Source organism: Rhincodon typus, chromosome 31 (assembly GCF_021869965.1).
Source record: "Rhincodon typus isolate 14 chromosome 31, sRhiTyp1.1, whole genome shotgun sequence".
In the NCBI taxonomy this organism is placed as follows: domain Eukaryota; kingdom Metazoa; phylum Chordata; class Chondrichthyes; order Orectolobiformes; family Rhincodontidae; genus Rhincodon; species Rhincodon typus.
This window is the reverse complement of record NC_063362.1, coordinates 35,894,447-35,921,917: the sequence shown is the minus strand read 5'-3', so window position 1 is coordinate 35,921,917 and position 27,471 is coordinate 35,894,447. Positions and strand designations below refer to the sequence as shown.

General features: G+C 42.3%; 1 protein-coding gene across 1 annotated transcript in view; it reads left to right on the top strand.

Moving 5' to 3' along the window:
• The window catches only part of epha8 (eph receptor A8), a 416,521-nt gene that overhangs the window by 229,190 nt on the left and 159,860 nt on the right, over nucleotides 1-27,471 (top strand). The window contains exon 4 of the mRNA XM_048615051.1: nucleotides 23,247-23,402. Within this exon, the coding sequence (XP_048471008.1) occupies nucleotides 23,247-23,402 (156 nt within the window). The remainder of the gene's footprint in view (nucleotides 1-23,246; nucleotides 23,403-27,471) is intronic.

Here is a 27,471-nt window from a genome sequence, read left to right as displayed (position 1 = left end):
CCAACACACTACCACCACCGCACCACCAACATGATACCACCACCACCCTACCACCAGCACGATACCAGCACTGCCACCACCACCATCTACGATAAACAACAACCAAAGCACCAAATACTGCGTTTTGAGCTTGGTTCATTCAGTGTTGGTCAAGATGCTCCATCAAAAGGAATTGTTGTCCACAGCAAAGACAACCCCAGGCTGATGGTGCAGTGTATTCACCGTGTAGCACAGGCTTGTGCTGCTGAATGTTGTAGCTCTGTAGTCATGTTACTGAATTCCATGAATGAGTTCAAACCGCATCACAGCAGATTGTGGATTGATCGACTAATTAAATAAATCCTTAAAAAAAAAAGCTAAGATCAGTTGCAGTGAGTGTGGAGCCATCAGACTGTCATAAAAATTGGCTAAATCTGCTGACTAAATTGTCTTCTCTGCTGACCATGTACCTCCAGGCCCACCGCAACATGGTCAATGATTAAATGTCCTGTGAAATGGTTTAGCAAAAAAATCAGTGCAGCTCAGCATCATCATCTTTTGATATATACAGTGCTTGCAGACCTTGTTATTGAACTACATGTGATATAGCTAAGCACAGTCCTGTCAGAGAAACAGTAATATTCCATTCAGCCACTTGAACTGATTAATTTGGTCATGATCTGTAATTTAATTTTATCTACCTGCTGATCCCATAGTCCTCACCACCCTGATCTATCCAAAATATCCTGTCCTTGCCCAATAGACCCACACATTCACCTGGCTGACACCCAGAGATGAGAATGTACTATTTCTTCATTATTCAGAGGCAGAGACCATCTGACCGAGGGTCGATACGCAAGCAGTTTGGGACTTGAACCTATAACTCCCTGCTCTGTATATATTTTCAAAACAAGCTGTTCAGAGATGCTATTACACACCTCTAAAGTTGGTGGGACTTGAACCTGGGCCTCCTGGCTCAAAGATAGGAATACTGCCACTGCGCTACAAGAGCCCTCTCCCTGCTTTATATTTTTTTTACAAAATCACATTACACCAGTTGGCAGTTAAATATCTTCCAGAAGTGATGATCAGAAAATGATGCAACTAAATGTTGCTAAGTTACAACACAGCAACGAGGTTGTGACTGCATTTACCCTCCACCTGAGCAAACATATCCTACGGGGTTTGAACTCCAATCATATTTACCCTTCCTGTTCTTTGACCCTTTTCATCCCTTCTCCCCTATCCATATATCCAATCTGATTTGGAATAGTGACAGTTTCATCCTCACATTCTAATCCGAGCATCCAGAGTCTTAACTCTCTTAGTGAAGAATTTTACTCTCTCATAAATCTCTGATGTTTGTCTTGTAACCCCAGTGTATCATTCTCCACACCACAATAACTGGAAACAGCCTGCTTCAATCTACCCTCTTTCTTTCTTCCACGATTGTAAACACTTCTAATTATTTCATTCTATGAACTGCCTTATCTAATGAGAAAATGCACAATTTCTCAGGAATCAAATTGTTGCTGTCTCTTTTCTGATATCATTTGGGTCAGTTTCAGGTTAGTTTCATTTGCATGTGATTCATGAAATACCAATCAGATATAGCACATGGAAATGAAAAAGGATTGATAAAATAAGAATCTGCCAATCACATGTCATTTGAATTGTGAATTATAATTTGCAGTATGAACCTACGAGAGTGATAACTGTCTCGTGGGAACTGAAAATGTCAGGATTACAATTTAAGACTAAAGCAGGGCAGAAACATTGGCAACAGTTTAATTTACCCCTAGTGACACATTAAAAATTATACTTCTATTATAATTTCTCCATCAGGTCTGACATGGAGTGTAGGGACATTTCTGTATTGCTTGGGAATGAGGTAAGTGAAAGTATAAGCATAATAACTAAATCTCAAGAGTACAGAATTTTGACACTGATTCCTTGTTCCAACGGATTCTTGTGGTCTAACCTGAATTCTTACTGAGGACAATGAAGCAAGAATTTCCTAGAAATATCTGGGTCAAAATTTGCGCAATGACATTCTTCTGTCATTGAATTCTTAGAGTAAACTATAACTGCTAGTATTTCATTATGCTTGTAAATATTGAAAACAAAAATACTTCTATTCTACTAGTGTCTATTATGACCTTAGGGCACCCAAAATTTCATTCAAGCCATTGGTGATGAGTGATAAGAATGCTTTTAGCCTGTTCTACACCACACCCAGGCAAGAAAAGTCAAGGCAGAATTAGGGAAGGCATTTTTTTTCATGATTTTGAGCCCACAACCATGAGTACTAACTCCTACAATGTGTTGTTCAGAGGTACTTCAGTCTCTAATCTTACCGTTGTGTTCTTGAAAAACCATCCGAAAGACTCTACTATTTAAAGCTTGTCAATGTGCTCCACATGATTCTCCCTCTTCGTCATTCACATGGCTAGACTTCAACCAACAGCCAACATTTTAACTCCGCCCACACTGTGTTATTCATACCCATCGAGTAGCAGCTCTGTGACATCATTGCAAGCTTGCTGCAGGGTCCTTAAGCCCTAGCACAACAGGCATCCCCAGTTCTCCTGCAGCCTTTCTGGGATATCGCAGGTACTAGATGCAATGGGCCATGTTTAGTATGTCACTGCAGCTGATAATTATTTTTAAAAATCAGATATAAGTAAATAAAATAACTAAATAAATAATAATAACTAAATGAATATCATTCCAACCCTGCCTCCAAGCTAATTTCCAGTCTTCTACATTAAAATAAAGATAGAATGAGAAGGTGAGATCATTCTCTGAAGTAATAGAGAGGAAAGAATATTGTACAAAGGAGGAAAATGAGGCGTTACAAATTTGATTTCTGTCTGCTTAATCTTTATCTTACAATCATGTTTAACAGGGATGGGGAGGAAGGTTAGGAGGGGTTAGGGACAAGTGAGTGGTGAAATCCAAAACAGTCCCTGGAAATAGTTTCACCTGGGCAGGTTGACACGAAGTCAAATCTTCATCACAGGAATCTGTGATACCCAACCAAGTTCTGTATGTTATAGTGATTTAGGATTGGGATGATAGTAGAACAAAAACCTCAGCAACAAACTGGACAAAAATAAGTTGGGATGAGATCCATTTGTTCTGTGCTTAATATCATGAATGATGGTATCATCTTAAAAACCTTATGTTTTTCCTGACTTCTTAAATCTTACTTAGTCATCCGTGTTATGTTTCATGTTGTAACGACATTGACATGCACAGACACTGCAGTCAGTCATGACTCATTTATCTGTTAAGTATGCTATTCATGTTCTCTCACTGTTCCGAAAGATAGAATGGTGCTAATTTACAGCCCCAGGGATGATGGATTTATTTCCGATCGCTTGCACATGTGAACTGCAGCATTGAGAGTCAGTGGGCATCATAATGAACTTCGCTAGAGGAATACATGCACAGTTTCCACCTGGACTTACTAGGTAGCCAGTTATTTGTGGGTGTCGGACTGAATACCCCAACACACAGCCACCCCCATCCACACTACTCATTAATTGTACAACAGGCAGCTAGATGTGTTCAACAGTGAGAACAGGAATAATATTTCTTGAGATTGAGGTGAACATTCAGTTGATTTGCCCACTCCAGCAGGATCTTACACAGTCACATCACCATGACTACAAGTGCGTTCACATTTATCGGCTAGTTTAATTCCTGAGACTGGAGGAAGGGTATTAAATAAATTTTACAGCATAAGAATAGACCATTGAAACCATTTGGTCTGTTCCACTGTCTATGCTGCACTCAATCTTCCTCCCACCATTTCTCATTTGTCCCAGTCAATATAACCGATGAATCCTTCCTCCTTCATTAGGTAGCATCTATGTTTGAGAGAAAGTTCTACATTCTCACTGCACTTTGGGTAAGGATGTCCTGAATTCCCTGTTGGATTTATTAGTGACGGTCTTATTTTTATAGGCCTTTAGTTCTGCTGTCCCCTACACGTGGAAACATCTTCTGTACGTATGAGAGGGTCTCTCAAAATAACCAAACTTGACATGGCTGGCTTAGTGTAGTGTTCATGCTGCATTGTCAATGAATATCAAATATACAGGCATGAATCTTCCACATCTACAAAATTATTTCTCCAATGAAACATGTGTCATTGATAGCAACAATTTATTTTAGAATTGATTTTGTACATTCAACACATCTTTCAGGGAAGATATATTTCCCTTCACTGTGACATAACCAAATGCTGTTAGATTTCCAGTCTGAACCATCAGGAATCTTTCTCGTACATTTGTTATATTCATCACCTTTCTGTAAAATATTAAAATGAATATTTAATAATGTACACCTTTAGTAAGTGGCTGATCTTATGAAATAATTGATCATTTCATAAACCCACTTACAAGTGAATAGATGAAGCAAAAGTAGAATGGTGGTACATGAAAATTGTACTTAACATTCTTTAGACTGGAGATCCTTACAAAAACTCTAGGCAGTACAGAGAAGTGGGTTAGCACGGAGAGATCATAGCATCATTAGCCAATGCTGAAGGAGTGCTGCACTGTCAGAAAGTAAGTACAGAGAGGGTGCTCCACTGTTGCAGATACTGTTCTGTTTAGGTGAAATTTAATCCTCATTTTCTATTGAAAATGGATTGGAAAGATCCCATGATTGTATTTGAAGAAAAGCCGGCAGGGGCGTAGAGGATGAGGGGATGCATGGGTGGGGAGAGTGGTGTGGGGGGAGAGTTGTCTTGATGGTAAAATTTATACCAGCACCAACATGTTGACATCCCATCACTAGGATCACTGTCTGTTTGAGGTCCACTTGGCCCCATAGATCTGTTAGCCAAATCAACTTTGAAAACTCAGCAACGCCACTATCAATGGTTACTGTTGAAGTTGCAGGACGAGGAGCAACACATGCGAAAACAGGAAATATCCTTGTACAGTGCTGCAATCAGACTGCAATCCCACCATTTGAGGGTGTGACCTTCACCTGTGACATGGTAGCTGCAGGGGGTGTGGGTGAGGTGCAGCTAGTGTCCCTTCTGTGAACCTGAAACAACCATAAGGTGATTAAAAGGTTAACCCATGTGACAAACTTTACAAGTGCCAGTAAAATTCTGACAGACGAAGAAAGTGGCTCTTAGCTGGGCATTTGTGGCTGATTTTGTTGTTCAATGGGTGATCTTGTAATGAGTTTCTATTGCAGGAGATATGCCATGGTGATAAGAATGTGTCACATTCCCCTCCTGGCACTTTCCTTAATCATGTTACCAAGATTTACTATCTTATGATCAGCCATGGCTGAAAGTAAAGAGAGATGCACACATGCACATAGAATGTATGTGTGGGCATGATGTGTGTGTACATATATGTGTCTGCCTGTATTTGTGTGTCCATGTGCATGTCTGTATGTGCATGAATGTTTGTGTGTGCATGAGAGCATATGTGTTTTTGAGTCTGTGTGTGTGTCTGTGTGTATGTGTGTGTCTGTGTGTATGCATGCACTGTGAATTGACGTTTATGTTACGAGTCTAACGAGGTTTGTGCTGTAAGTTGCTCATCTGTGGACCCAAAGAGATCCTCATTGAGTTGTTTCCCTGTACTGACAGACACTGGCAAGGCTGAATGTCTCCTCTGTGTCTCGTTATCAGCTTCTACTAATCCAAAGAATTACAAACTTTCCTCTGTGGCTTTAGGAGGATGTGTCTGTGTGAGTGGAGGAATGGAAACTCTTTACAAAAGCCAGAATGAAAGCTTTGAACTTGTCTCAACGCTCACTTGCATTCCTGTGTTGCTATCTCATGAAAGAGCGCTGTAACTCTGATGTGACACTGTTGTTGAGTGATAGAGAAATCACATTATCCTCTTTTTCAGTTCCATACCACATCAATAAAAAGTGACACAGTCAGCAACATTAACAGTTTAGTCAAGAAATAATGACTTGTTAGTGCATTGATCTAACATACCATGGCATTGGATTACTTGGTATCTATAGTCTACTATCTCCATGACATCACAAAAACGACTGCTGTACAAAGCAGCCATATAAAAACACAGACAATTATTTGCAGCCTGGTGCAATTTTAATGCTGAAAGTTTTGACACAGTAAAGGCAATGTGGTACAGACATAATTTACATTGATCTACATTCTCCATATCATTCTAGGAGGAAATATCATGCAATGAGGTTCCATTATTTTTACAAAAATAGATCCAGGAAAGATAGTTACATGAGTTTCTGGCTAACCAGTTTATAAAATCCCTGGAGTAGTGTGCATGTTGTGTAAACCAGTTGTAATTAACTGGTGCTCAGATTTTAAAACAGCAGCCAATTTCAGTAGGTGACTGGGAGACAGCCAGGTGCGGAGGCAACAGGTCTTAGCTCAGATGCTGCACTGTGATAACTTTCCTGCCTCATCAATCACCCCTCATTCTTTCGAAGACTGTCAACCGTAAGACAATGGGAATGGCACTGGACACATAACATTTCAAACCCTGATCTTCCAGGTCCATCTTTAGAAAATCAGTTTTAAGGGGGAACACACTGCAGGCTGTGTGCGTGTCAGGAATGTCACCTTCGCCATTAGAGACAGGAGTTACAGGCACGCAAACTGCCAAATCTTATCAGTCTCTGGACTGCCAAGCTGTGCCACACAAAATGTATTTATTTCCCCAGGGTGGGCAGAAGTGAGCCTTTGGTTTTATAGTAGTATGCCCTTGACTGATCCAATTAGTAGATACCAGATCTCTGGTCCCTATGTGACCCTGGCATGCATTGGGTCTAGATGAACCCCCTCAAACAACAAGACTTTTTTTGTGATGGGCTGTTAAGAATATTAATCATGCTAAGAATCTTTCAATTCCTTCATTAGAGGGCTTCCCTGGAGAAGTGTTCAGACACCATAATCAACCACAACCACGGTACTCAGACTAAGATGTGAGACTCTCTCATTTGATGTGTAAGGTAATAATTCTGTAAGGGTTAATGTTCATGTTACATTGACTCCACCCAGCTGACATAACACACAAACTGTGGGTGCAGATAGGGAATTCTCCTCTTGCTCTCAGAGGCAGCAGATATGTCTCTCAATGCTTTCCAAAGTCCACGCAAGCACTCAGTATCTTATATCATTGTAACCAGCCCCATTAACAGCAAATACTTACAGGCAGAATACAAAAATCCCACCCTCACACTTCAACACACACACTCTCATTGCTCTTCCTCCAGCTGATCCATACCTCACACTTCTGAACTGCTGGCCATCCTCTCAAGTAATCATTCCTGTTAAAGGCAGGCCATCTCACACTTCACAAGAAGGTGATGGAAGATCATGGGTGTCATGGAGTTCATATGTATGACATCTTCATTGGAATCCAAAATTTAATGGAATTGGGAATAGACTTTTCAGTCCCTCCAATCCATTCTGCTATCTATTCATTTCCCCTTGACATGCTTGCATCACAAAAACCTGCTGAAATTTAATTTTTCTTAGGATTGATAATATTCTGGAGAAGGGAAGCTAGGTTTCCACTACCTTGTGTGAAAATGTGCTTTCTAATTTCGCGTCTGAATGACTTAGCTCTTATTTTAAGAATTTTTTAAAATAATTCTCCAGCTAAATTTGACAAGGAGCTAATTAAGAACTCAGCCAGAACAGAGTTCAGATTGTAACTGTGAGGCCAATAGGAGATAATATTAGAGAGAGTCAAGAGGTGGTGGTTAGATTGTCTGTTATTGGTGATGGTCATAGTCTGGCATTTGTGTAGCACGAATGTTACTCGCCACTTCTCAGCCCAAATCTGGATATTGTCCAGATCTTATTGCATGTGAACATGGACTGCTTCAGTGTCTGAGGAGTCGTGAATGGTGTTGAAAAGCTTGCAATCATCAGCCAATATCACCTTGTGATAAATAGAAGGTCATTGATGAAGCAGCTGAAGATGGTTGGGCCTAGGACAGTACCCTGAGGAACTCCTGCAAAGATGTCCTGGAGCACAGATGACTGACTGACTGACAACCACAACCCTCTTCCTATGTGCCAAGTATAACTTCACTGGAGTTACAAGTCTGATTCCAAGTAATTTCCAGTTTTGCTAGGGCTCATTGATGCCACACTCCATTCGAATGCAGACTTGATGTCAAGGGCAGTCACTCTCAAGGTCTTTGTCTACTTTTGACCCAGGGCTGTAATGAGGTCAGGAGCTGAATGGCTCTCTGGAACCCAATTGGACGTCACTGAGCAGGTTATTGCTGAGCAGGTGCTGCTTGATAGCACTGTTATTGACATCTTCCATCACTTTACTGAAGAGCTAGAGTAGGCTGATGGCATGGTAATTAACCATGTTGGATTTGTCCTGCTTTTTGTGTACAGGCCATGCCTGGGCAGTTTCCCACATTGTTGGTAAATGCCGGTGATCTTTCTGTAATGGAACAACTTGGTAAGAGTGCAAAATTTTTGGAGCACAAGTCTTCAGTAGTATTGCCAGAATGTTGTCAGGGCCATAGTTTTTGCGATGCCTCCAACCGTTTCTTGATGACATGTGGAGTGAATCGAATTGGCTGCAGACTGGTATCTGTGATATTGGGGACTGCTGGGGACCACTGCAGGAGGCTGAGATGGATTCTCCAATCAGCACTTCTGGCTGAAGATTGCAGGAAATGCTTCAGCCTTACCTTTTGCACTGATATGTTGGGCTTTTCCATCATTGAAGCTGGGGATTCTTATGGAGCCTCGTCCTCCAGTGAATTGTTTAACTGTCCATCATTATTCATGACCGGATGTGGCAGGAATTCAAAGCTTATATCTGAACTGTTGCATGTGGAACCACTTAGCTCTGCTTAACACTTGCTGCTTATACTGTTTTACATACAAGTAGTCCCATTTGGTAGTTTCACCAGGTTGCTACCTCATTCTTATGTATGCCAGTGCTGCTCTTGGCATGCCCTCCTCTACTCTCCATTGAACTAGGGTTGATCCTTGACGTGATGGTAATGTTAAGAATGGGGAATACGCTGGCCCATGAGGTTGCAGATTGTATTGGAGTATGATTCTGCTGCTGTTGATGGCCCTCAGCTCCTCATGGATGCACCATCTTGAGTTGCTAGATCTGTGCGAAGTCTGTCCCATTTAGCACGGTGATAGTATCACACAACATAGTGTAAGATGTTATCAGTGTGAAGGTGGGATTTTGTCTCCAAAAGGACTGTACAGTGGTCACTCTTACTATCGGCTGCCCTTGTCCTTCTAGATGGAGGTGGTCAAAGGTGTGGCAGATGCTGTTATAACAGCCTTGATGAATTTGTGTGGTGTATCTTGTAGATGGTACACACTGCTGCCACTGTGCATCAGTGATGGAGCGAGTGAATGTTGAAGCTGGTGGATGTGGTGCTAGTCAAGCAGTTGCTTTTTCCTGGTGCTGTTGAGCTTCTTGAGTGTTGTTGGAGCTGCACCCATCCAGGCAAGTGGGGAATATTCCATCACACTCCTGATCTGTGCCTTGTTGTTGGTAGACAGGCTTGGGAAGACTGGAGATGAGCTACTTGCAGTAGAATTTGAGACTTCAACCTTTTCTTGTAGTCATAGTATTTATACAGCTGATATAAGCAGAATGACTGAAAAAAAACACAACAATAAAGCTGTTTCCCAGCTGTTTCAATCAGATCTCTATTGTTAAGCTCAATTGCTGTAGCTACTCCACATCGTATTTACCCAAAGTGCACTCAACGTGGAAACCCATGAAACCCGAGCTGCTGTGGTGCTGGCATTTTGACATATGCAAATCAGACCAGTCAGGAATTTACAGAAAGTTTTAAAATGCACTGGGGCCTGAGTGAGATTTTCAAGGTGGGCAGGGACATGGCTCCTTTCCACATTTCCCTGCTAAAACTAACTCCCGTGTCAGTCACACTTCACAGAATCGAACAAAGCCAAAGAAATCCACCCAAATGACATGTATGTAGAATACCAGGCTGCGACCTGCAGTTTTCTCTTCAAATTCCTGGTGTTCTTTCTGTAGTGATTGTAATGAGGTCAGCCAGTTGGACAACATAGAATATAAATTCCCTGATTGAGGCTATTAATCTGGTCTAATCAGGGAGCCCTGACTGATATAAAAGGGTGAATATGAAGGATACTCGCATTCTAGTGCCTGAGTGTAAGGGGTTGTGCTGTTGTCAAAGGCTATGCATTTATAAATAAAGGGTGAATGGTGTTGGGATACGGGCCTCTGAAGAGTTATTTCACTTTCTGTTCTGGAGGTAGAGGTAAGGCCCTCAGGTCTGCTTTCTTAATTTATTGGCTGCTGGGCTGCTTTCACCCACTGAATTCCCTATCTTCTTTTTGGGATTTTATTGCCTTAACCTATTATGGTGACCCTATGCCTTCTCTGGAGCAGCAATTCTGCATGATTGTTGGGTCACAACAGTACCAGACCATTGCGAATGTACTTCCATTGGGTTCCCACTCTAAAAATTCAATCTCAGCATGTGGATGTTCCAGAACGTTTCAATTCACATTCCCATGAATTTCCAGAGAACTGAAGCTGCTGACATGAACAGATCTCAGCTTTAGATTTTATCCACCTCCCCTTGACAACAGGAATAAGATAATCTGTTTTCAAAACTTCCTGAACCAGGAAATTCAAACAAGGTGAACAAACTAATGATTTGGAAATAAAAAAGGCAAACAGAAATAAGAACTCTGGCCTTTGCAGGCTCAGGTTGGTTAGACCTCTTTTTCAGCCAGTTGGTGAAGGAAGAGGTCAGAAGTCGATTTAAACCGAGCTTTAAATTTATTTACAAAAATGCCACATTGGAAACGTGTGCTCCTAACTCTGCAGCCAATGGTGGAAGACTTCCCTAGAATTCCTACAGTGTGGAAACAGGCAATTTGACCCATCAAGTCCACACTAGCCCTCCCAGACCCATCCCCCTACCCAATCCCTGTAACTCAGCATTTCCCGTGGCTAACGCACCTAATCTACATATCCCTGAACACTATGGGTACAGTCGGTCTGCTATAATGCAATAATTGCATTCCCGTGCCACATCGCATTATAGAAAATCGTGTTATAGAAATAATGGGGCCTATGGGGAAAAATGGGGTTAGGGGCAGACCACTAAAAAAAAATCACTCAAAATCCCTCAAAAATCACTCAAAAGCCTAACACAAAGGATAGTGCAATTTGAATAAATGTTTAATTCAAATCTACTAATAATAAGAGTAACTTTAACACTTTACCTTGAAAAAAATGTCAAGATGACTTGATGGGGAGGAGGTTATATTGTGGCTGTCACAGAAAGCACTTCACGACAAAGCCGAAGAAATTATCATGTGATGCTGGCGCGGAGACTCTTTCAGTGCTAACATTGTACGTATTTATGACAAAGCCCGTGATACAATCACGCATTGTCAATGTTTACTCCTCCGCGCACCGATGGAATCGCGTTGTAGCAGAACCAACTGTAAATTAGCATGGCCAATTCACCTAACCTGCACATCTTTGGACTGTTTAGTTGTCAGTTTCCTTCACACTCAGATGAATAGATTTTAATAATGTTTTTGCTTCCCCCTGGCAAGCCATTCAGTTCAAGGGAACATAGGGATAGGCAATAATTGCTGACCCCGGTAGTGATGCTCACATCCATCAAAGAATAAGAAAAAAAAATCATTCTTACCAAATTCCTACAAGCAATGACCAAGACTGTCCTATCAGCCACCATGGTATGCCCTGTCCCACTGGCAAGACAGACCCAGTCAGAGGAGAGTTGCCCTGGGAATCCACAAAATCAACACCATGAAGTCACACAGCATCAAATCAACCATAGCCAAGGAATTCTCTTACTGTTTACCGCCTCTCTATCCCTCAACTAATGAACAAGTACTCCTGTGTTAAGAGCAGTGACTCAACTTTAAAACAGAAAAGTACTTAATTGTAAAATACTGTGGGGCCCTGAGAGAGGTTCTATTTGAATACAAGCTGTTCCTACTTGTGAATGATTGGGTTTTATCTGGGCAGAATTAATCTTACTTTAAAAATGGAATATTAAATAGTTCCTTTCTACTTTAGCTAAGAATCCCAAATACAAACAATAACATTCTTTTCTTCCAGAAGCCACCAGCTGGTTCACCTGAGTCTCAGGGAAGAGTCTAATCTTTGACCTCTTCTTGTCATATTCTTCTCATTACATGTGAGTGACAGGGCAGAGCCAGTGTGGTATTGTTCATCAATGTTTAACATGTTGTACTGCCACAACCCTCCTTCAACATCAAAACTCAAGCTCCCATCAGTACTTCAGCCAGAGACTGCATCCTCAATAGGTCACATGTTAGATGGTCCAATCAAAGGACCAGTTATCTCACCCCTTACTTAGAGCAATTGTCCTACAGAAAATTCCACCCATTGTTGTCTGCCTGTTAGGAATCTGCAATGTTTTGACCTGAGAAGGCTTAATTTGTACTTGTTAATCTAGTCTCTATTTCTATGTGCTCTGGGATGGACAGGCCAGTAAACTATGCTGATACTGCTTGTAAGGATTTGGTAACAGTGAACTTTTTTTTCTTTTTCTCTGTATTCTGTAGATTAATGAAGTGATTGATGTTATTTAAGTGAATTTATTTGTTATTCAATTGAAACTAGACTGTTCATGCTTCACCTCATGATTGTCTATGGGAAATTTGAATTATGACTGATCACTTCAGCTCACTTTGTTGATTCTAAACATCAATTACTTTCAATTTGGATCAAATTGTATTGGGTGGATAATTGAATGACAATGTGATATGTCTGGGGACAGTGTACCAGAGGTCCTCGGTTTGTTTATATTTGTGCATATGTGACATACAGATTGCACTTTAATACTTAGGCCTGGTATTTACTGTCAAAATATCAACTCATTCCCTAATACAGGATCCTATGCAATCCAGTTGACTGACACAGCAGTTAACAAAACACACAGCTGCTGCAGCATGCAGACTGAAACCTCTTGCTCTGAGTCAAAAAGAACATGTCAAACAAAAAGACATTGCACTGTAACAGGATATTCACCATTTAAATAATTGCGTGGGCACTTGTGTGAGACAATTATGCTGAGACTGGTTCATCAGTGTGAGACCAATGGTTAGAGGTTCCTCTAATTGGGTTGACAAACCAGACTAGGCTGGGCAGGGGTGTGGGGGCGGGGGGGGGGTGGGGGTGCAGTGGTGGAGGTGCGGTGGAGAGAAAGAATATTTTACTATGAAATTCAGAAGCACAAAAAGAAAATCGAATTCTGTTAGTCATCTTGCAGTAGAAATATTGTCTGTAATGGAAAGCAAAATCCTCTTTTGGAGTTGAAAGGTCATGTCACTTCTATGCAGCAGTGATTGAAAGTTTTATTTTTGGAAGTGCCATTTTTTAAGTATGTGTCATTTTAAACAAAGGCTCCATTCTATTCAGCTGGAGATTCAGGTAGAATGATGAATATCCCTCAGTACTATCTGTGAAAGAGCCAACAATTGTCTTGGTATCCTGGTGAACCTTCTCCCGTTCATGTCAAACAGATCAGATGGTCACTCTGCATGTTTGCTATAAATGACTCTTTGCCATTTACAGTTTACTGTTGTGTTTCTGCTAACAAAGTGACTAGATCTTGGAAACCATTTTCTGGTCCTAATAGAGCACGATATAAATTCAAGTTCACTCTTTTCCCTCATTCCAGGAGTGATCAGTGTTGGGGACAACATCACATGAAAACACAATATCAAGTTCCACAAGAGATAGTAAGAACTGCCGATGCTGGAGTCAGAGATAACACAATATGGAGCTGGAGGGGCATAGCAGGCCAGGCAGGATCAGAGGAGCAGAAAAGTTGACGTTTCGGGTCGGGACACTTCTTCAGAAATGGGCTGGAGAAGGGTCCTGTCCCGAAACGTTAGCTTTCCTGCTCCTCTGCTGCTGCCTGGCCTGCTGTACTCCTCCAGCTCCACACTGTATTATCAAGTTCCACAAGGTCATTCATGACATACAACCTGACTGCATCACCACTTTTTCCCACCTCCACTCTCCTGATTTGACTCAGTCCTTGTTCACTGGGCATAATAAACATCCTTCAATTAAATATTGGAAAGACTAAAACTACTATCTTCCATCTTTGCTATACACAGTGCTCCCTAGTCACTAACTCCATCTCTTTCAGCTGTTTCTGTAGGTGCACTTGTAACCTGCCAAGCAAGCTTTTAAAACCAGAAACATACACTCTTCCAGAAGCCGATATGTCGTCCAAATATTTGCCTCAATATTATGATCCATATTTGCAGTACTGATTCAAATCTTATGTTAGCATTTTAAAGTCCTGACTAGACTTGAGTTTGCACGACGAATTACCAATTTAAGGAGTATTTAATATCAGCAAATCCTTTAAGCAAAAGACAATGTGACTAAATTGCTTTGATTAAGTTGTCAAAGCAAACACTCATTTACAATCACACTCTCCCATTGCAGTTTGAAGATAATGTAGTCATTATTTTATGAATTATGCAGTAGATACATAGAGATCAGAGTTAATCGGTTGACTTGGGGAAAATGCAAGCTCAAAGGTCACACAACACCAATAATTATAATGAAAATACTTTTTCTATCTTCAGTTTCCTAAGGCAAAACCATCTTTTTTACATAGAGTATCCTGTTTATTGTAAACACTCTACCTCTTTATTCTAGCTTCATTAAGTTCAATTAATTTAAGTGATGTTTATTGATATCTCCATTTGATTCAGCTCAATAAGAGGCTCTAGAATGGTAAAAAGAATATTGTCCCACCCCAAATTTGGTCACAAGTCACAGAACACCAGGTTATAGTCCAATAGGTTGATTTAAAATCACAAGCTTTCAAAGCACTGCTCCTTCATCAGGTGAAGACTTCCACCCTGACATTTGCACATTATGTCCAATTTGGTAGGTGCTTAGACAAATGAAGGTGTCACAAAGAACAGCCGTGCTATTCACAGTGACATGATGCAGGGTGTTTTGTGGTACAGTGGTAGTGTCTCTACCTTTGAGCCAGGAGGTACTCCAGCAGTGTAGTAGAATCTTTGAACAGATTGATTTGAAAGTATTCATGGTGAAACGAACAGAAAAGTATCTCTTCCAGTGACATTCCTGAAGCGCTTCAATTATTGAGGTCTTCATTGAAGATTTGTCATTGGAGACTGAACTGAATACTATCTCTGTGATGTTTCTGCAATGACATATTGAGGCAAGGACCAACTAGATAACTGATGAAAGTCTGGAGCAATCCAGATTGCAAGTGATCCACAGGAGACCAATTTCATTTCTGTAGCTCCTCAGACTCCTTAACTTTGACAAACAAGCCGCACTCTAGGTTCTGTGCAGTTTTGCACTGTGAAACAATCTTGGCTACCTCTGAGGAAGTAATACCGTGTGTGTAGAACACTCTTGTGTCGTAGTGAGCCAGTAAAATCATGGTGGTCTCAGGGTCCATTCTCTGTGCTGGGGATGGGAAGGGATGGGAGATAGGAAGTACAGTTAACATCACTGCTCCTAGCTAGTGTGAGCAAGTTTCTCAGTCTCTGATCTGTTGGAAGGTGTATTTAAGTGAATGATAGAACACTATTATTCCTTCCAGTTCAATGTGGTCCCTAGTGACTTATGTAGCCTATCAGATTCAGTACCCATCCAGGTTTATTGGAATGAGGTATTGGGACATGATTAGTCTGGATCACTATCTTCAGAGGGAGAAATCCAAAATTTGGTGGGAAAGCATTTTTCAATCACTTGTTAATTGTAAAAGGGTCTCAGGTATGTAGAGGTGAGCTTTCAGGTGCCAAGTTATTTTCCAAACGGTAACAAGGCATTGATATCCACAACTGCAAGCATGAAGGTAAATATCAATGTGGATACCTGAGTAAAGACTATTTTGACTTCACTAAAAGGCAGTTGTTGACAAAACTAAATATCACCCTCAATGTGCCAGCTCCGCTTTCAGCCAACTTATGAAAAGAGAATTTGGGGATCAGAATATCAAACCTGGGACAAAGATTATGGTTTACGTTGCAGTGGTAATCTCTGCACTCCTACATGTTTCAAATTCTTGGACAGCCAACAGCAGGCATCTCAAAGCACTGCAGAAATATCATCAGCGATGTCTTCACAAGATCCTCCAAATCTAATAAGATAAGCAAAATCTAGTTGAACAACAATGTCCCCTCTCAGGCCAATTTGTTCAGCATTGAGCTGCTCTGTGGTCAAAGCTAGCTCCATGAGGTGGGACATGTTGTTCATCTACTTAACACGGGATTCCCAAAGCGATGATAATACTCCACACTCAGTTGGAGTAGGAGAGTCCCATTGGGATGATGAAAATTCTTAAATGATTCTTGACTAGAATTAACATAGAAACAAAGAAAATAGGATCAGGAGCAGGCTATTCAGCCCATCAAGTCTACACAGTAACTCAGTATGATTATCTGACTCATTATCCGCTTCCCATTTTCACCCCATAGCCTTTTTGATCTCCGTGCCCTAAGAATATTATCCAATTTCTCCTTGAAATATTCAATGTTTTGATTTTCTACATTGAGAAATCTATAGGTCCACCACTCTCAGTGAAGAAATTTCTCTTCATCTTAGTCTGAAATGGCCTACCTATATCCTTCAACTTTGATCTTGGTTCTGAACACTCTGGTCATTAGGAATGCCCTTCCTGTGTTTACCCTTTCTGTTCCTGACAGAATTTTATAGGTTTTATTTAATTGATAAAATAAAAAGTGGGAACAGGTTTATGGAATGAGCTGTGTGACTGAGTAGGCAATAAACTGGCTCTTGTGGTGCAGTGGTAGTGTTCCTACCCCTAAATAGAAGAGACCCAGGTTCAAGTCCCACCTGTTCCATAGTCATAGAGTCATCAAGCAAGCAAACAGGCACTTTGGCCCAACTTGTCCATGCAAACCAAATTTCCTAAAATGAACTAGTCCCATTTGGCCCATATCACTCTAAACCTTTCCTATTCATGTACCTGTTCAAATGTCTTTTGAATGTTGTAATTGTACATGCCTCTACTACTTCCTCTCATTCCATATATACATCATCCTCTATGTGAATAAGTTTCCCCGTAAGCTCTCTTTTAATTCTCCTGCCTCACCTTAAACCCATGTCCTCTAGTTTTGGACTCCTCTACCAAGGGCACAAGACTTTGGCAATTCACCTTATCTGTGCCTTTCAGATTTTATAAACCTCTATAAAGTCACCCCTCAGTCTCCTACGCTCCAGGAAAAAAAAATGTTCCAGTCTATCCAGCCTCTCCTTATAGCTAAAACTTCCAGTCTTGTTAACATCCTAGTAAAACTTTTTTTTCATCCTTTCCAATTTAATAACCTCCTTCCTGTAGTAGGGTGACCCAGAATTATACACAGTCTTCCAAATATCGCTTTATCAATGTTAACGTTTTTTACAGATGTAACATAATGTTCCAACTCCTGTACTTGATGCTTTGACCGATGAAGTCATGTGTGCCAAACATCTTCACCACCCTGTTCACCTGTTAAGAATGATGTACCTGCACCCCTATGTATCTTTGTTTAACAACACTCCCCAAGGCCATACCATTAACTGTATAAGTCCTGCCTTGGTTTGTTTTATCAAAATGCAACACCTCGCATTTATCTAAATTAAACTATATCTGCCATTCCTCAGACCACTTGGCCAATTGAACAAGATTCCATTGTACTCTTAGATAACCTTCTTCCATTATACCATCAATTTTGGCGTCACCCTCAAACTTACTAATCATACCTTCTGTTTTCTCATCCAAATCATTTACATAAATAACGAGCAACAGTGGACCCAGCACTGATCCTTGCAGCACACTGCTGGTCATAGGCCTCCAGTCTGAACAACAACCCTATACTACCACCCTCTGTCTCTGACCATCAAGCCAATTTTGTACTCATTTGGCTAGCTCTCCCTGGATCCCATATGATCTAATCTGACTAACCAGTCTACCATGCCGACCCTTGATGAAGGCATTGCTAAAGTCTGTGTAGACAATGTCTACCACTTTACCTGCATCTAACTTCCTTCAAAAATTCAGTCAAGTTTGTGAGACACGATTCATAGAATCCCTACAGTGTGGAAACAGGCCCTTCGGCTCAACAAGTCCACACTGACCCTCAGAGCATCCCACCCAGACCCATTCCCCCATAATCTACACACCCCTGAACGCTATGGGCAATTTTGCATGGCCAATCCACCTAGCCAGCACATCTTTGGACTGTGGGAGGAAACTGGAGGAAACCTGCACAGACACAGGGACAACATGCAAACCCCGAGAGTGGGATCGAACCTGGGTCGCTGTAAGGCAGCAGTGCTAACCACTGAGCCACTGTGCCATCCCAGATGAATTTGCATTCCCTGACCGGGATTGCCCACACACAAAGCCATGCTGACTATCCCTTATCTCTTCTTGCCTTACCAAATGCATGTAGATCCTATCTCTCAGAATCCCCTCCAACAACTTACCTACCACTGACATCAGAGGTGTGTAATAACATGGCTGACCACGTTGATGAGAAAATAGATTTTAAAAAAAAGTAATCAATAAACTGTATTCAGAGGGGAAAGATGTTTTGAGGTTGATTTCGCCAACCATTTTATCTCTGAATTGATGCTTAAATTTGGGTATGTGTGACTTTTCAGTCTTCTCCCCCATATCCTTATGGAGATGCGTTAAGAAACTTTATAAATTCTTCAATTCCACACATCACATATCAAACTGTCAGTGATTTCTTCTCACCCGTTATTTCTAATTATTTTCAGAAGTTTAAATAATTGGACTGTTTTCATGAATAATTGATCGAGGGTTGTTAAAACAGCAACCAGACAGATGCAAACAGCCCAGTTATCGCTTATCATAGGTCTTCAACTCCGGTTTGAGATTTGCAACTTGTAATGTTGCAAAGCACAAAAAAAAGGTTCTGTGCAATTTTGCTCTGACCACAACAGATACCTTCAGTTTAAAACTGCCACAAGTTAGGACAAAACAAGGCTTTGTCTGATTGCTATAGTAACTGCTGTGATCAAAAACCCTGGGGAACAGCTTGCTTCTCCTCCAGTACCTGTCCAGGTGTCATGTTCATGCTGCCAGTGTATAGAAGGTGCTTGATCGATTGTTTTGTGGAACTGGAAAGAAATTTCTTTCTCCCTGATGTTTGTCTTTATTGTTGAAGCTTTCTGTGGTGAAGGGCAACATGCTGTTTCTCATGAGAGGCACAGTTTCATTCCTATCTACCCACGGAGGGACGTTGAAATCATCCAGGTTGTTTACCATTCACTGTTCTCAGTTTTAATCTGTTCAGGCAGCGAAGGCAGTCTCCCAGAACAGCCACCAAACACATACGTCCTGTTCTGATATCATTGGGCCCTGTTTGCATTTTTAACTGAGAGCCTGAGGGGGAAATGGTTGTACCTTTCACACCAGGTGAGAGAAGCAGGAAGTAAAGCCCAGGTCAGAAAAGTCTCAGAGTTCAGTTTATTTTACAACCGAAAGGATTCTGTTTCCATAGGCTGGGTTCACTAACCCCAAATCTTAAACCTGGTGAAGTGGCAAATCTGCCATGAGTGATCTTATCGAAAGACTTGCTGAAGTCCATGGAGATTGTACACAAAAATTCTTTTAAAAAGCTACATTCAGTTTGGTACTCTGTGACTAAGAGCCAATCCCACCTGAACTGCAACATTTTCTGCTCTACCTTATCTGACAGACATTCCACTTGCTCTACATAGAGAGGCTGGTCAGTAGAATTTAAATAAAGACCTGGAATTGGACATTCTGGAGTGCTGAGCTACTTACCCATCTAAAAACCCACCTGAGGTGAAAATTGAGTGCAGCTTTTTTAAAGGAATTCTTGTAGATTATCTCCATGGACGTTAGCAAGTCTTTTGATAAGATTGCTCATGGCAGACTGGTCAAGAAAGTAAGAGCCCGTCGGATCCAAGGCAAAGTGCCACATTGGATCCACAATTGGATGAGAGGCAGGAAGCAGAGGGTGATGGTAGAGGAATGTTTTCTGTGGCTGGATGTCTGTCTTCAGTGGGGCTCCACAGGGCTTGGAGCTGGGGTTTATAGTCAGTATTATTGATTTGAACTTCAAGAGGTATGATCAAGAAATTCAGAGATGGCACAAAAATTGGTAGGGTGATAAATAGTGAGGAGGATAGCTGTAAACTGAAGGAAGATATCAATTGACTGGTCAGCTGGCAGAGCAGTAGCAAATAGAATACAATGTGAAAAAGTGTGAGGTAATGCTCTTGGGAAGGGCTAACAAGGCAATAAATTATACTATGAAAAGTAAGATGCTGGTAAGTTTTGAAGATCAGAAGGACCTTGATCTGCATATCCTGAAAATAGGAGGGAAAGTAGGTAAGATGGTTAAGAAGGTCAATGATATGCTTTATTAGCCAAGGCATAGGATAAATAGCAGGGAGGTTATGATAGAATAGATAGTGATATAAAATAGTGATTAGACCGCAACTAAAGCACTGTCACAACATTATAGGAAGGATGTGATCACGCTAAAGAGGAGATTTTCCAGGATGCTGCCTGGATTGGATGGTCTGAGCTATGAGCAAAAATGAATAAGCCTGGGTTCTTTTCCTTGGAACAACAAGGGTTGAAAGGGGGCCCAATAGAAATATATAAGATTGTGAGGGGCATAGTTAGGGTGGATAGGAAGGAAGGTAAAAGTTAGAAGGCTAAAAGCAGAGTTGAAGAGGCATCTTTTCACCTAGAGGGTGGTGGGAATCTAGAGCTTGCTGCCTGATTGGGCAGTTGAGCCTGAAACTCGTGTAACATTCAAGCAGCATTTAGATATTCATTTGTTTTGCCATAATCTCAAAGACTATGAGCCAAGAACTGGAAAATGGGATTACTCCAGTTAGATCTTTGTGCAGGGAAGGTCATGTCTTACCAACTTGATAGAATTCTTTGAGGAAGTGACAAAGTTGATAGATGAGGGAAGGGCTGTACATGTCATATACATGGACTTTAGTAAGGCGTTTGATAAGGTTCCCCATGGTAGGTTGATGGAGAAAGTGATGTCGCATGGAGTCCAGGGTGTACTAGCTAGATGGATAGAGAACTGGCTGGGCAACAGGAGACAGAGAGTTGTAGTGGAAGGGAGTTTCTGAAAATGGAGAACTGTGACCAGTGGTGTTCCACAGGGATCCGTGTTGGGACCTCTGTTGTTTGTGATATACATAAATGATCTGGAGGAAGGTATAGATGGTCTGATTAGCAAGTTTGCAGATGACACTAATATTGGTGGAGTAGCAGATAGTGAAGGGGACTGTCGGAGAATGCAGCAGAATATAGATAGATTGGAGAGTTGGGCGGAGAAGTGGCAGATGGAGTTCACTCCAGGCAAATGCGAGGTGATGCATTTTGGAAGATCCAATTCAAGAGTCAACTATATGGTAAATGGAAAAGCCCTGGGGAAAATTGATGCACAGAGAGATCTGGGTGTTCAGGTCCATTGTACCCTGAAGGTGGCAACGCAGGTGGATAGAGTGGTCAAGAAGGCATACGGCATGCTTTCATTCATTGGATGGGGTATTGAGTACAAGAGTTGGCAGGTCATGTTACAGTTGTATAGGACTTTGGTTCGACCACATTTGGAATACTGCGTACAGTTCTGGTCGCCACATTACCAAAAGAATGTGGATGCTTTGGAGAGGGTGCAGAGGAGGTTCACCAGGATGTTGCCTGGTATGGAGGGCATAAGCTATGAAAAGAGGTTAAGTAGGTTAGGATTATTTATATTAGAAAGACAGAGGTTGAGGGGGGACCTGATTGAGGTCTGCAAAATCATGAGAGGTATGGACAGGGTGGATAGCAAGAAGCTTTTTCCCAGAGCGGGGGACTCAATTACTAGGGGTCACGATTTCAAGGTGAGAGGGGAAAAGTTTAAGGGAGATATGTGTGGAAAGTTCTTTACGCAGAGGGTGGTGGGTGCCTGGAACGCGTTGCCAGCGGAGGTGGTAGAGGCGGGCACGATAGCATCATTTAAGATGTATCTAGACAAATACATGAATGGGCAGGGAGCAGAGGGATACAGATCCTTGAAAAATAGGCGACAGGTTTAGATAGAGGATCTGGATTGGCGCAGGCTTGGAGGGCCGAAGGGCCTGTTCCTGTGCTGTAATTTTCTTTGTTCTTTTGTTCTAACTGGTGGGGTCATGATTGGTCTTTGGTAAACTATGAATTTATGTTGCATGTCACTAACAAGCCTGGCATTTCTTGCTTATTGTTAGTTGCCTTTGAATTGTTTGGCTCTCTAGGCCACTTCAGAGTTAGGAGTTACATATTGCTGCAACCACAAGTAAGCCAGACCAGATTTCTTTTGCCAAAGGTTATTAGTAAACTGGATGAGATTCAATTCTAAATATTACTGAAGCCCAATTGTACTACCTACCACTGTGAGATTTGATCCCATGTTCCCTTAACATTAGCCTGGGATTCTGGATTATTAGATTAGTGTCATTATCAGTACACTATTGCCTCCTCCTCTGGGTGTGCCTCTGTGGTTTCTCCTTGAGTTTTCCCCCGGCTCATACAGAGATATTTAATCCCATTAGGTTGATTTTTTTTCCTTCTTCCTGCTGTCCTATGCTTACTTTCTACTAGAGCAGAAAATGGAACAAGAATAAAAAATAGATATAAAAATATATAAAGAATTTCAGTACATAGGCTTTTGTGGTTTGGTGGCCTTGACTGTTGGATTATTAAACCATGAGTACAGGAAAACTGAGTAAAATCTCTAATGGCGCTGCAACTCTCCAATCTTTGTTTCAAGACTGGGATAATCTACTCTCTGCCTCTTGACAAGTGGTAGCTGAATGAATTGTTTTCCTAATTGTTTGAATTTACACTGCTGATGTGCCTATTTCATACACTCTACTTTTCAACTTCTTGCTTGGTCCACAGTAACTTACAAATTCTTCACATGTTTGCAGAAACCAAACTCCTCAGAGATTTAAACAATCATTGATGAAATCAGCTGCTTGTTTAAATACAGAATGGAGCTACAAATTATTCCCAAATCTCTACAGCTTTACAGCTTTGAGAATATGTTAATTAATCAATGAAAACGTAACAGCCTTTTGAAGCAGAAAGTGTTCAGTGATTGATCCAAAAAGCTAATTGAAGTGGTTGGTGGTTTTGTCAAAGGGCAATGCTGAGTTATACGTTTTCTTTTCTTTCAGCTTGTGAGCCTGGGTTTTTCAAGTCGAGCTCTGGAGACCAGCTCTGTGCAAAATGTCCTCTTCACAGTCACTCTGATGTGATGGCTGCTGTCTTCTGCCAGTGTGATGCCAACTATTACCGTTCTGCTTCTGACCTTCCATCTGCACCTTGTACGAGTGAGTAACCTGACCTGGCCTGGCCAACACTCATTGTTCAGTCTGTCTTTCCGTTTGTCTTTCATTATTCAGTGATGTGAAATTGTTACTGTTCCAGCTTATACTCATGAACTGTCTTTGCCCTTTTGATATACTCTCCATCACATTGAACAAATTGTATAAATCCCAATGAAACTGGGCTACATTTATATCCTTGCTACTTCAACTTTCCACCAGTTTTGATTCATTGAAAATGCCTGCAGAAAGAAATTGTTAATCAAGGAAAGCCATCATGTTATTCAAAGCCCTGCACTCCCATTTGACCGTGGAATTCTCGTTCTTCTGTTCAATCATCAATTTCCCCTTTCCACGCGCCCCCCCCCCCCCCACCTCCCCTATTTGAACCTCAATTTCCCCTCTGCCCCATTCGATCCTTAATTTTCCCTCTGCCCAAAATTGTCAATCTCCCTCCTATACATTTGACCTGGAACTCACTCCTGCCCCATATGCCCGTCAATTCCCCTTATCCCCCAATCAACCCTCTATCCCATATTTGACTCTTAATTTGCTTCACCCCCATTCAACCCTAAACTCCCCAGGACTCACTTCTCTCCCTTCCTTGACTCCCTAACTTTGTGTGTTCAGATCCTTCCCTACCTCTTCTGGGAAAATCATATCAAGTTGTGTTTTTATTGTCTCTATAATGTTGAAAGATTGTTCCAAGGAGAAATTTCAGTGATGAGGATAGCTTGAAGAGGATGGGACTGTTCTCCTTGGATACAAGAAGGCTGAGAGGAAATTTAATGGAGGTTTTCGAAATTGTGAATGGCTGGGAAAAGTAAATAGGGAGAAGCTGTTCCCACTTGTAAAAGGAAAAAAGAATGAGTGGGCATAGATTTGAAGTGATATGCGAACAAAGCAAGGATAATGTGAAAAATATATTTTCACACAGCGAGTAGTTAGTCTGGAATGCATTGTCTAGAAATGTTATTGAGGCAGGTTCAACTGAGGCATTTGGATAGAAATAGTGTTTTAGAAAGGGTATGGAGAAAATGCAGGAGTTTAGCATGAGGTAATAATGCCCATTTGAAGAGCCATTGCAAACTCAATGGGCCAAAATGACCTCCTTTGATGCTGTATCAATTCTGTAATTCAGGCTTTCATCTGAAGACATATCAATCCTTTCAAAGATATCTGATTTCACCATTGATCACCTCTGGGAGTTATCCACTGTGAAAGTCATATTTGTCTTTAATTTCTAATTCAGTGTGACTTAGAATCATAGAATCCCGACTGTGTGGAAACAGGCCCTTCGGCCCAACAAGTCCACACCGACGCTCAGAACATCCCACCTAGACCCATCCCCCGAATCTACACATCCCTGAACACTATGGGTAATTTAGCATGGCCAATCCACATAACCTGCACATCTTTGGACTGTGGGAGGAAACCCCTGCAGACACGGGGAGAATGTGCAAACTCCACACAGACAGTCGCCCGAGGCAGGAATCGAACCTGGGCCCCTGGTGCTGTGAGGCAGCAGTGCTAACCACTGAGCCACCATGCCACCCCTATTTGGTGAATAGCAGCTCTGCAGCTGGGTTGGGGGTAGGGGGCACTAAGATTGATCGTGGGTTTGGGTCCAGGGGCATTGGTTGGCAGTGGCTGCTAGAGGGGCTCAGTGCGCAACCTTCTGCTCCAACAGTGTCTGCCTCTCTTTGGTTTTGAAGCACCGAAACTTGGCAAACTTAAATGGCTACCAAGGCTTGAGCCACTATTCCTAAAGTGGAAGAACAGGTCACCCGAGGGGCATTCAGACATGCCTAACGCATCACCAAATTAATACCCCACCCCCAACCCTCCCATCACCATGAGTTTAAAGCTCCTTACTGTCTGTTCAACAATGAAAATCCTCCAGTTTGGGTCCATGTAACGTGAACTGAGTTGAATCAATTTCACATTGTCTGCATACAGGATGATTTCATTCCCCAGAAATGAGAATAGGGTCTATTAGAGACCAAAGGGGCAATCTGTGCATGAAACCAGAGGATGTGGGTGAGGTCTTAAATGAATACTTCTCATCTGTATTCACAAAGGAGAAAGATGGTGTGACCAGGGATTTCAGTTATAGATTCATACATCATGGAAACAAGACTCTTCAGTCCAACCAGTCCACACTGACCATGTTCCTAAACTAAACTAGTCCTGCCTGCCTGTGCTTGGCCCATATGTCTCTAATCCTTTCTTATTCATGTACTTATCCAAATGACTTTCTGGCCTATCCAGCCCATCTCCCTCTGAACTGACTGCACTCCGTGCAATCAGATCCAACCCTGACTTTGTCATCAAGCCTGCCGATAAGGGTGGTGCTGTTGTTGTCTGGCGTACTGACCTCTACCTTGCAGAGGCTGAGCGCCAGCTCTCAGATATCTTCTCCTACCTTCCCCTGGACCATGACCCCACCATGACACATCAGGCCATTGTATCCACCATGGTTATGGATCTCATTTCATCCGGTGATCTCCCCCCATCCACTTCCAAGCTAATAGTCTCCCAACCCCGCACTGCTCATTTCTACCTCCTGCCAAAAATCCACAAACAGGACTGTCCAGGCAGACCCATCATTTCAGCCTGCTCGTGCCCCACAGAACTCATCTCTTCCTACCTTGACTCAGTCTTCTCCCCCCGGTCCAATCCCTACCCACATACATCCATGATTCATCTGACGCCTTATGCCGGTTTCAAAGCTTCCAGTTTACTGGCTCCAGCCACCTCCTATTTACCATGGATGTGCAATCCCTTTACACATCCATTCCCCACCAGGAGGGTCTTCAGGCTCTCCGCTTCTTCCTGGAGCAAAGACCTGAGCCATCCCCACCCACCACCAACCTCCTCAGCTTGACTGAGCTTGTCCTCACCCTCAACAACTTCTCTTTCAACTCCTCTCATTTTCTTCAGGTAAGAGGGTTTGCCATGGATACCCGCCTGGGCTCTAGTTATGCCTGTCTCTTCGTGGGGTACGTGGAACATTCCTTGTTCCAGTCCTATTTCGGCCCCCACCCACAACTCTTTCTGCAATACATCGATGATATCATCGATGCTGCTTCCCTCTCTCGTCGAGAATTGGAAAACTTCCAAATTCCACCCTGCCCTCACTTTCACCTGGTCTATCTCTGACTCCTCCCTTCCCTTCCAAGACATTTCCGTTTCCATTTCTGGGGATAGACTGGCCACTAATATCCATTACAAACCCACCGACTCCCACAGCTACCTGGACTATACATCCTCACATCCCACTTCCTGTAAAGACTCCATCCCATTCTCCCAGTTCCTCCGTCTCCGTCACATATGTTCAGATGAGGCCAACTTCAACAAGGGAGCCTCCGAAATGTCCACATTCTCCCTCAACCGAGGATTCCCCAGCTCCGTTGTTGACAGGGCCCACAATCGGGTCCGACCCATCTCCCGCACTTCTACCCTCACCCCTTCTCTTCCTTCCCACTACAGCGATAGGGTTCCCCTTATCCTCACCTACCATTCCACCAGCATCCACATCCAGAAGATCATCAGACGCCATTTCCGCCACCTCCAGCAAGATGCCACCACCAGACACATATTCCCCTCTCCTCCCTTGTCTGCCTTCCGCAGGGACCGTTCCCTCCGGGACACCCTGGTCCATACTTCCATCACCCCCAACACCTTCCCCTGTGACCGGCAAAGATGCAACACCTGCACATTTACCTCCTCCCTCCCCAGTATCCAAGGGCCCAAACATACCTTCCAGGTGAAGCAACACTTCACCTGCACTTCCAAGAATCTAGTCTACTGCATTCACTGCTCACAATGTGGTGTCCTCTACATTGGGGAAGTGAAGCATAGACTTGGCGTCCGCTTCGCAGAACATCTACGTTGTGCTCACAAAAAAGACCCTGAACTACCTGTTGCCTGTCACTTCAATGCACCACCTTGCTCCCTGGCCAACATCTCTGTCTCCGGCTTGCTACAGTGTTCCAGTGAAGCCCAGCACAAGGTGGAGGAAGAACACCTCATTTTCCACTTGGGGACCCTACAGCCCTCCGGACTCAATATT